The following is an 11167-nucleotide window of genomic DNA, read 5'->3' as shown; positions in this document are numbered from 1 at the left end:
TTCTGTTCTCTCTGGAACAAGGACCCTCTTGGAAGCCCTATGGCTTTATCCTGGATTCTGTTACCAACCGGGTACTCTCCAGTTCTTTAGAACGACAGATCCCATTATACCTGATCACTGGTCATGTGGTTGGGGCTGTGGGGGGGGGAGTCTAGAGTGCGCTAGGTTGGGCAATGCATCATGGGATTGGGGGTCCTACTTCTTTTTCCTGCAAAAATGCGAAGAGCCGGCATTGCTGAGGGGATGGCTTATAAATGTGTCAGCAATAAACATAACAATCTTGCAAGAAGTGTGGGCTAACATCCAGAGTCCAAAGACGTACATTCTTGATTTTAAAAAATGTATACAGAGTGGGAGCGCGGCCTTGGGGATCTTCACTCCCCAAGTTATGTGAAGGTTTCAGTGAACCTGAGCTGAATTTTCTAGCGGCAAGGATTTGTAGAGGAGGGTAGTTTTCAATGGTTTGGGGTTTTTACTGTGTACATTTTGCATGGCTCTGGTTAAATACTTGCTTCTCATGATGTCATTGGTGAAACAGGAGGAAAACAGAATGTAAACATCTGTTTTTTATAAACCAATCCCAAGCTTTATAACTTGATCAGAATAAAAGGGAGATTTCTTCATGATTAATTTTCCAGTCACAAAGTGATGAGGCTTGGAGTGCTGGAGATAATTACTTGTTTTAAGGCATGTAAAGCAGAGGACTGAAAATCAATTATAATGAATTCTTTTTCAGAAAAGGAACAAAAACAACCCCCCAACCAAAATCTCACAATGCTATCCGATGAATGTAATGCCACAGCCCTCTTGCTGCATCCATAATTTGATGGGGAAACATTTGTGCTTCCTGTCTGACTACTGAATTCAGCTTTGAAACATGAAAAATGGCTGATTTAAAAACATGAGTTTTAATTTAAAAACATGAGTTTTAATTTAAAAACATGAGTTTTAATTTAAAAACATGGGTTTTAAATCAAGCCATGGAGGACCCATGTGACCTCTGTCACATGGGTCCTTAGCTTTAAAGGAGACGAGTTCAAAGTATGAGCCAGTTCCACTCTAGGACTGACTATAGGACCCCTCCTTGTCTCTGGTCTTCTGAGTTTTGGTGCATGCAATACTCAGCACTGAAGAGTCAGGAGCTACTCTCTCTCTGGATAACCTGTGGCTCCCCCATCATCTCTGCCTGTTGGCCATGTTGTCTGGGGCTGATGGGAATTACAATCTGATGATACCTGGAGTGCCATATATTACATCTACATATGAGTAAACATCTAGAGGGCCACAGGCCCTCCACTGATTTCCAGAAGCACGTGTGAAACAGAAAATGAATATTGTTCCACACGGTTGTCTGTGCTGCTTCAACAAAAGTGGTCTCTTTTGGAATGCCTGAAAAAAAAACCTGGTCTGGGAAGCATCTTAGGGAGACACCAGCTCCCCTTTCCACTCCTTGCATCTCCTTACGGAAGAGTGCCAAGTCTGAAAACCATAGACAACAAAGTTAGGCACCTTTTACATCCATTAATTTAAGTGGGAGCTTAAACACATGCTTAAAGGTAAAGGTACCCCTGCCCGTTTGGGCCAGTCTTGCCAGACTCTAGGGTTGTGCGCTCATCTCACTCTATAGGCCGGGAGCCAGCGCTGTCCGCAGACACTTCCGGGTCACATGGCCAGCGTGACAAGCTGCATCTGGCGAGCCAGCGCAGCACACGGAACGCTGCTTACCTTCCTGCTGGTAAGCGGTCCCTATTTTTCTACTTGCACCCGGGAGTGCTTTCGAACTGCTAGGTTGGCAGGCGCTGGGACCGAGCAACGGGAGTGCACCCCGCTGCGGGGATTCGAACCGCCGACCATGAGATCGGCAAGTACTAGGCGCTGAGGTCTTACCCACAGCGCCACCCGCATCCCTAAAACACATGCTTATCCTTTTCTTATTGAAAGCATTATAAGAACAGTGTTAATGAAGTGTAGGTGGGTTCCACAAGGCAAGACACAGTGATAATAGCAAGGACTTTTATTGAACTAACTGAACTGGACAATAGGGGCAAAGCAACTGCTTATATACATTTCTGAAGGCCTGGGCCACTCCCAACGTGATTGGCTGTCTATACTTCCAAGCTGCGAATCATAACTCGGAGTTTAAGGGCCAATGGTGGAGGCCCAAATCCTGAAATGCTCTGCGATTGGCTACCATGAATCAAATCAGAACACAGGGGCTCAGAATCCAGACTCAAGCTCAGGCAAACATAAACCACTGAATACATAACAGTTAAATTTTGGGCTGTAACATGCTCCCTCGTTCTATATGGAGTCTGTACAGTACTAGTGTTTTGTCACCTGCTTTACCACGTATCTGTTGCTCATATTTTTACCGCTTGGCAAGATTAATGATGCAATGTTGCTTTATGAAATGCGTAAGCCCGATGCACACATTACCTGTGTCGAGGGCTATGCTGTGTCCATCGAGGAGCGGGCGCTTTTAGCCCTGCCCCCTGATGTCATGGTCTCTGCTTCTAGCAACCGCACATTGTGCGTGGCTCTCTGTAAGGTGATTCCCCACAGGTGAGCTTTCGCTTGCCCATGAGGGTTCTGCTCAGTTGGGACACCTGCACAGAAAGCCACACGCAACTCATGGTTGTTGCATGAGACAAATGTGACATGGAAGGTGGGCTAAAAATGTGATCTTGCTCCCCAATGCCAGTGAGCCTGGCATTGCCCATGTGTGAGTAATGGGCACAGGGTTATGCCCCTTTCCCATGCTATGTGACAATTCTTGGCCTTGCATTATCTGAGGGGGGCATGGAAGTTCTCAACTCCAGGGTTCTTGATAATATTTTGGTGAGAGAATGATTGTTTGGACAGGGTTAGACTCTGAAGTGTTGCCAAGTTCGTTATTGGATGTGGATGGGAAGGAGCCTTCCACCGAGGATGGCATGAGGGAATTGTATAATTCACGTATAATTTGGCTATAACTTTTATTTAATATATTTGAATTTCTAGCTAATCTGACATCTCTGCTTCCAAGGACTCAGGGTGGCAACCGCTACCTTGGTGTAGGCAACAACATTAGTATCCAAATTGGATCAGACCCACAAATGTAGTGCCAGGATTGTATCATCCCATTCCTGCTGAATAGCATGAAAATCTAGTTCAAATAAAGATGTCTTCTGCAATATGTTCAGCCTTGAAATCTGGCGGGCTTCCAGGGACATTCTTCAGCAGGCAAGTCTGGCACATGAGATACCTTCAGCATGGAACTCCATAGACCACAGCCACTTTGCCACCTCAGCCAGGCCTTGGCAGATGCTGGGCTGTGTCAGAATCAACTGAGTAAGCTCTGGATACTTCATCCAGCCAGCTCTTGGCCATGCTAATAATAAGAAGTTCCATCATTTATAAAAGCATAAATATGTGATGTTTCGTTTACTGCACTTGCAAACCTGACGCACGTTGGAAAAATGCTCCTCGCCACTTGGCAGATGATACAAATGACTGGCTACCCAAGCGGTTATTACATGTACACTGCGGCACGTTACCACTTTGTGGGTCCTGCACCAAACCACCAAATATCCTTAGAACAGGAGACGATAAGAACAGCATCTTTCCCCTCTGAAGTATTGGGTTCCGGTTCATATTGGGTCTAAGAATTGTCATAACTTCATGGTAAGAGGGTTAGAGGCCAGTGCTTTCTAGACCAGGGTTGAGGAGACTGTGGTAACCCAACAATGTACAGTGGTACCTCAGGTTAGAGACGCTTCAGGTTACAGACTCCGCTAACCCAGAAATAGTACCTTGGGTTAAGAACTTTGCTTCAGGATGAGAACAGAAATCGCGCAGCAGCGGCGTGGCGACAGCTGGAGGCCCCATTAGCTAAAGTGGTGCTTCAGGTTAAGAACAGTTTCAGGTTAAGAACGGACCTCCAGAACGAATTAAGTTCTTAACCTGAAGTACCACTGTACGTGGGGGAACTCCAATCCTTCCTGAGGACTGGTCATGCTGTCTGGGGCGGATGGGAAATAAAGTCCAGGAAGATCTTGACAAGTTCACCACCCATGGGGACTATACAATACTGGTCTACATGGATCATTGACTTGATGCAAGGAATATTCCTATGTTCCGCAGCAGGGGAAATGTTTAGTATGGCTGCAGAGAATAAGGAGGGAACAACGCTTGGACGCTCCCGCTTGGACTACTGCAATGCGCTCTACGTGGGGCTACCTTTGAAGGTGACTCGGAAACTACAGCTAATCCAGAATGCGGCAGCTAGACTGGTGACTGGGGGCAGCCGCCAAGACCACATAACACCGGTCTTGAAAGACCTACATTGGCTCCCAGTACGTTTCCGAGCACAATTCAAAGTGCTGGTGTTGACCTTTAAAGCCCTAAACGGCCTCGGCCCAGTATACCTGAAGGAGCGTCTCCACCCCCATCGTTCTGCCCGGACACTGAGGTCAAACGTCGAGGGTCTTCTGGCGGTTCCCTCATTGCGAGAAGCAGAACTACAGGGAACCAGGCAGAGGGCCTTTTCGGTAGTGGCGCCCGCCCTGTGGAACGCCCTCCCATCAGATGTCAAAACGATAAACAACTACCTGACATTCAGAAGACATCTTAAGGCAGTGTTTCCCAACCTTTTTTGGGCAAAGGCACACTTGTTTGATGAAAAAAATCTCGCGGCACACCACCATTACAGCCCCGTGACGTCAGCGCGCAGCGTCACGCCGGGAGGGACGCACGAAAGTGAAAGTTTTCAATTTTTTCCCCTCCGCCTTGCCGGGGAACCTCCAAGCTTTGGGGGTGGGGGGAGAGGAGGCAGCAAAGCGAGGGACTGAGGGACAGCGGCAGCTGAGGCGGCGGCGGCTGTTGTGGTGGTGGCAGCGATAGCGGGCGGAGGAGGGGGCGGCGGCGGGGCCGAGGTGGCCGGCGGCGGGGGAGGCGGCGGCGGGTGGAGCAGGAGGGCGGCCGAGGCCGGTGAGGGAGTAGGGTTGCCCGGGGCTTGAGGAGCCGTCGCCGGGAGTTGCTGCTGCTGTTGTTGTTGCTGCTGCCCGGACATGCCGGCCTCCTCCTCGTCCGCTGTCTCACGCTCCTCCCTTTTGCACGCGCTGCCCCGCCGCCGCCCCATTGGCTGGGTCCTGTCAGCTGATCCTGTGTTATTTCCTGTGTGTGTGTGTGAGGGGAGAATGGAGAGAGAAACCTCGGCACCACCACCGCGGAGCCGCCCCCGGCTCGACGCGGATCCTCGCCGCCGCCGCCTCTCACCGCCCGACTCGCCCGCCTCCCTCCCACGGCACACCAGCCAACGTCTCACGGCACACTAGTGTGCCGCGGAACACCGGTTGGGAAACACTGTCTTAAGGCAGCCCTGTTCAGGGAAGTTTTTAATGTATGATATTTTAGTGTTTTTTTGGTTTCTATGGAAGCCGCCCAGAGTGGCTGGGGAAACCCAGCCAGATGGGCGGGGTACAAATAATAAATTATTATTATTATTATTATAACGTACCTTCTGATTAAAAATCGAATTTCCAAAAATACCCCCAACCCAAAATGGATTTATAAATGCCAAATGCATTTTGCAAAGCGGAAGAAGGCTTGCGGGCTCCAAACTGCCATTTGTAGCAGCGAGTACAAATACAGTCAGTGCTCACCATGTCCTCCGATCTCAGCCAAAACTTCTCTTGCTGCGAAATATCACAATATAGGCAGCGGCAAGGGAACCCACCATATGCCTTTTGGAGTGTGATTTTCTCTACCAAAGAATCTATGCCTGGTTGAGCTCAAATTACTGGAGGCGGGAAGGGGGGGGGGACAGACTCTCTAGTGGCGAAAAGGATACCCATTGCTTTAAGTGTATTTAAACAATCTCTGATAAAAGGAAGCAGGAGAAAGGTGGCTCCTTCCCCGCCCCCCTGCAAATATTTCCTCCATAACTGAATCACAACTGTCCCTTGTGTTTTCATTACTGCATATGAAAGAGATTTGCCTTGAGTGCTTTTGCGGCACTCGTGTGACCCTAAATACCATTTTCAACAAGTCACCCTAAAAGGGGGCCTAGGAGGCAAAGGTGGGGAAGTGGGGCAGACCAATGAGAAGGCGAGCTGGGCTGAGCATCCGCTCCTTGTTGCCTCAGCAGCAGCAACAGCAGCAGCAGCAGCAGCAGCAGCAGCAGCAGCAGCAGCAGGGAGAAGCCTCAACAGCAGCCGAACTTTTGGAGAGCCTCTGCCTCTTGCCAAAGAATCCAGAGGCGGCAGCGGCAGAAGTAGCAGCAGCTGCACAGGGGACATGAATTGGACTCTCTCTCCCTTCGCTTGGCCAGAGGCTGCCAAAACTCTTGCAGACAAGTAGACTGGGGAAGGGAAGAAGAACCAGCAACTTGCTAGCAAAAAAGGAAAAAGGACTGCCTCATTCCCCTTGCCTCTTTCTCTCTCTACCTCCCTTGAGTCTGTGAAAAGTGCTTTGTGCAAGATAAAAAACCCAAGAAAAGAAAAGGAGGGAAAGGACTTTTTGACTCTGCTGCTTTGCAAAAGGAAAGACCAAATGCAACCAGACGGGATCCTTTGTGATGCTTAGTGTGGAGGAACTGAGCGCATTGCTTAGGTACCCTGGAGGAGGAGGAGGAGGAAGAAAAATGAATTCCCATCACAATGTCCCCCTGAGGGCATCACTAGCTGTTGCTCTCCTTTTTTCTCTTTGCTGCACACAAGATGTTGTGGTAGAACTGGAGCCTCAGACCACGGATGAAGAGATCCCGGAGGGAGCGTCTACCTTGGCTTTTGTGTTTGACGTGACTGGCTCGATGTATGATGACTTAGTTCAGGTGATTGAGGGAGCGTCCAAAATTCTGGAGACCTCTTTGAAGAGACCCAAGAGACCGCTTTACAACTTTGCACTGGTCCCTTTCCACGATCCAGGTAAGACGATGCTTTTGAGCCTCCTTAAATTGGGCGCTGCATGCAAACACACACACACACACACACACACACACACACACACACACACACACGTGTGTGTACATACTGAGGTGTATTCAAGTCTAAGGGGGAAATTTTCTGGGATTGCCTAGCAACTTTGACTTAAAATGGCATGAACCAATACCACATTTCCCACACCTAAATTAAAATTGTGGGTTTGGGGGACGCTTGACTTGTCTACCCAGAGAGACCGAAAAGAGCAGGGACACAAGTGGAATCGTCTGAGGATACATAATTTTGGAAGGTCTCTATCAGATGCGATTGGGGCTGCAGTCCTGTACATGCTTACTTAGGAGTGAGTCCCATTGAGCTCAGTGGACTTCTGAGTAGACATGCGTACGTTCACACTGCGGATCACTTCTAAGGTAGAGATGGTCAATGGATTGCTTGCTCTGAAACACAGGCTGATTGAAAGGAGCCTTTCTTATTTAATTAACGCATTTCTTTCAGCGCACTTGTGTTCCTAAGCACACCGCTGCTGCACACACAAATGATTGCTGTAGAGAGCAACAAACTATAAAAAATTAGTTTCTTGAATATCTGCCGCTCCATTTCCATTGAATTTTCTGCTGGAATAAAGGGCGAGTCTCATGCTGTGCCTTATTGAACCAGCCCAGTATGTGGAGGTGTTAACTGCAAGCTGTGTCTATGGAGAATGAATGGCATTCATGAACTGCTTATAAAGCATGAGGCACGTTTTTCATGAGTTTCTAAAGTTCTGATTTATCCTTGAAAACCGGATGTACATTCCTCTATACAAAAGGTAATAACCCTGGGCCCTGCAGGGGACCTATGCGCACACCCTCCCCAAACCCTGACCTTTGACCCTCCATGCTTGCTGTGTTGTTGCATTTCAAATAAAATGTTTGTAGGGTGCAATGCAGATTTTATTGCGGCATGCATGCTTCAGTTGCGCTGCTCCTCCTCCTCGTCCCCCCCCCTCTGCATTCCTCATCCTCTCTGCTGTTTATATACATATTCTTCCTGTTTCCTCTCCCACTCCGAAGCATCTGTTTTCTATCCCCTTTCTTGGGGCTTTCTCCTCTTCCATTGTCAAAAGTCTCCTGGTGACCCCACAAGGAAATAGAAACCTGGATCCCTTAGCCTGGGGCATGTGGCTATTCAAAGCACAGAGATCACTTCAAGCCAAACACTTTTTAAGTGTTTAAAAATCTGACATAGCTGCTTCTCGTTTCACCTGAGGCAACACTCCTCCTCAATGCAAACATCTGAAAATGGTTGGGGCATTGAGGAATCCAGTTGTTCCCAGCTATTATTGCTGCTTTTGTTTTTAAATCGTTAAGGAATTTTTTTATTATTAAAAAAAAAAGCCTAGGAAAATGCTTATCTGTGATTGGGGTGATCATTAACAGTCATACAATTGCAAACATTTCCTGTCCACCCCCCTTAAATAAATAAATAAACCCCCCAAACGGTTTGCAAAGCCATTCCTCGCCCATAGGGGGCATGGCACAAAAGGAGCATGGCTTGATGTGGGCACATTGTCCTTCTGTTGCTTCATGAAAGGCATCAACATATTTAAAGGCAAGAAACTGCCACTGCAGTGCCGCACATTCCATCAGAGGGTTTGAAAAGGTGGGAGACTTTGACAGCAGGATCCTAGGCACGTTTACTCAGAAGTAAGTCCCATTGTCTTCATGGGGCTTACGGTCAGGCAAGGATGCAGCCTGACACTCGAACTGTGTCAGTTTAGGTCACTGGCTATTTTAATTTTATTTGTGTCGCTGTATATTTATTAGCTTTGCCAACCAATCTCAGGATGCTTAGGTGATTAGCCACCAGACTTTTAACTAGGGTAACTAACAACAGTGAAAGTACTCTGCTTGTCGCCCAAATTTCATTGTGCCTTTTTGTGGCACCAAAGTGAGGTCATGTTCAATTTGTTAAACCAAATCCACCACTCATAGTCTGAAGTAGAGGTCATCATCGATACATTTCCACCCCCACCTCCCACCCAAATCCAAAATAGCTTAAACAATAAACATGTGTGCCTTTAATACTCAAACTGACACGAATTCGCTAGCAAGCACATGCCCAGCGCTGGCCACGATGTGTGCCCACCCAGAATTTTTGCTGGCTAGCATGAGAATGACCAATGTCGCACAACATGATTCATCAACAAGATGTTTTAATCTGCATCAATGATGTTTTCCCAGCATTTAGACTTCATTGCAATAAATTTCAAATATTAGAAAGAGTCTTGCGGCACCTTAAAAGCTAGCGATTTTTTGCGGCATAAATTTTCTGGAGGCATAAATGTGTTAACCTTTAAGATGCCACAAGACTCTTTGTGACCCCCCCTCCCTTTCTACAATACAGACACTGACATTTACTATGGGAAGAATTTGTTGTAGGCCTGTGTGTGTGTGTGGGGGTCATTTTGTCAGCTTAAATGTTTCAGTTGGGACAACCCACCCTCTCCTCCCTCTGCACACTGTTCTGTGGGTTCTCCTAGGTCCATCGGGGTCCATCTGGGGGTGGGACATGGGTGATGCATGGGCAGAGCAGTGGCGGAGCGAGCCGTCCATAGGGGCAGGGCGAGGGTGGGACACACCACAGGGCCTCCAGAGTCTGCCTGCCTCCTCCCACTCAGCCGCCCTGCAGCTGGGGGAGAGGCAGTGGGCGGATCATTTGGGCAGAGCAGAGCCTGTAGTGTGCCCAAGCCACCGCGTCTCTCCAGGAGAGAGCCAGTGTGGTGTAGTGGTTAAGAGCGGTAGTCTTGCAATCTGGGGAACCGGGTTCGCGTCTCCGCTCCTCCACATGCAGCTGCTGGGTGACCTTGGGCCAGTCACACTTCTCTGAAGTCTCTCAGCCCCACTCATCACCTCACTGAGTGTTTGTTGTGGGGGAGGAAGGGAAAGGAGAATGTTAGCCGCTTTGAGACTCCTTAGGGTAGTGATAAAGTGGGATATCAAATCCAAACTCCTCAGGGGCGCTGCAGGCCCTGCGGTGAGTGCCGCTCGGCCTTTTGTCACCCCCCTCAGTTGTGACACCTGAGACAGACCGCACTCATTCCTCCATTCCTCTGCCCCTGGGGCAGAGGAGAATGGGGGAAGCCCCACTGCACTAGTGGAAGTCCTTGCACAGTCTTCTGCTGGACAGACTTGTTGGTTGAATCTGGCCCTAGGTGCTTGCAGCGGTTTGCATTTCCGTGTAATTTGCGTAGTCTGCATGATACGATCCCCAAACAACAGCATTCTCAATGCTTTCCCCCTATAAATCTGGGTTTGCAGGATATGGGGATAATCCACCTCGCTGGGGTTAAATCGGGATCCAAACAGTGGCCTGTGGTCAGTGGACTTAGGGCGACTAGGATAGTCCACTAAATGTTCCTGGTAAATTAGATGATTGAGGTAAAGGTAAAGGACTCCTGGACGGTGAAGTCCAGTCAAAGGCAATTTTGGGGTTGCGGCGCTCATCTCGTTTTTAGGCCGAGGGAGCTGGCGTTTGTCCACAGACAGCTTTCCGGGTCGTGTGGCCAGCAGGACTAAACCGCTTCTGGCGCAACAGGACACCGTGACGGAAACCAGAGTGCACGGAAACGCCGTTTACCTTCCCGCCACAGTGGTACCTATTTATCTACTTGCACTGGTGTGTTTTTGAACTGCTAGGTTGGCAGGAGCTGGGACAGAGCAACGGGAGCTCACTCTGTCACGGGGATTTGAACTGCTGGCCTTCTGATTAGCAAGCCCAAGAGGCTCTGTGGTTTAGACCACAGCACCACCCGCATCCCACTAATATTAAAGTATTAAAGCTTGCTGCCTCCTTCCCAAAGCCCAGGAAGTTTCTGCTTGGCTGAGGGAGGTGTGATGCTCTTGTGGTTCCAAGAGTCCTTCCACAACCTTCCCAAAGCCCTCCCAGCCCAGGAAGCTTCTGCCCACCTTGGGGAGGAAGGTATGGCGTCAGGATGTCAGGACATCAGCACTCCTACAGTCACCCTTGCAAGCTGATGCCCCTAGCCCTAACTGTTCCCCTACAAAAAATTTCACTGGATCCAAACCACACCACTTGGGAGTGCAGATGGTGTGTTTGGGTGGGTGAATCAATTCTCACTTTCTGCTCCTCCCCTTTCCACACACACCCCTTCCGCAGTGCTTTCGTTTCCTTTCTAACCATGCTCATAACTATTTATGGTGTACCCCTGAACGGAGGGATACATCCCCCCCCCTTTGGATCCCTCC

General features: G+C 48.9%; 1 protein-coding gene across 3 annotated transcripts in view; it reads left to right on the top strand.

Annotated features, from left to right (window-relative positions):
• Nucleotides 1-6193: 6193 nt before the first annotated feature.
• HMCN1 (hemicentin 1) overlaps nucleotides 6194-11167 on the top strand; it is a 329394-nt gene continuing 324420 nt past the window's right edge. For all 3 annotated transcript variants that reach the window (XR_014008183.1, XM_081194243.1, XM_081194242.1), the window contains exon 1: nucleotides 6194-6905. Coding sequence is in view for 2 of the 3 variants with exons in the window: in XM_081194243.1 (XP_081050369.1) it covers nucleotides 6557-6905 (349 nt within the window). In the remaining variant the exon portion in view is untranslated. The remainder of the gene's footprint in view (nucleotides 6906-11167) is intronic.

This window comes from Podarcis bocagei, assembly GCF_964188305.1.
Source record: "Podarcis bocagei genome assembly, chromosome: 5".
Lineage (NCBI taxonomy): Eukaryota > Metazoa > Chordata > Lepidosauria > Squamata > Lacertidae > Podarcis > Podarcis bocagei.
Note: the sequence above shows the minus strand (reverse complement) of the source record. Positions and strands in the feature narration are given on the sequence as shown.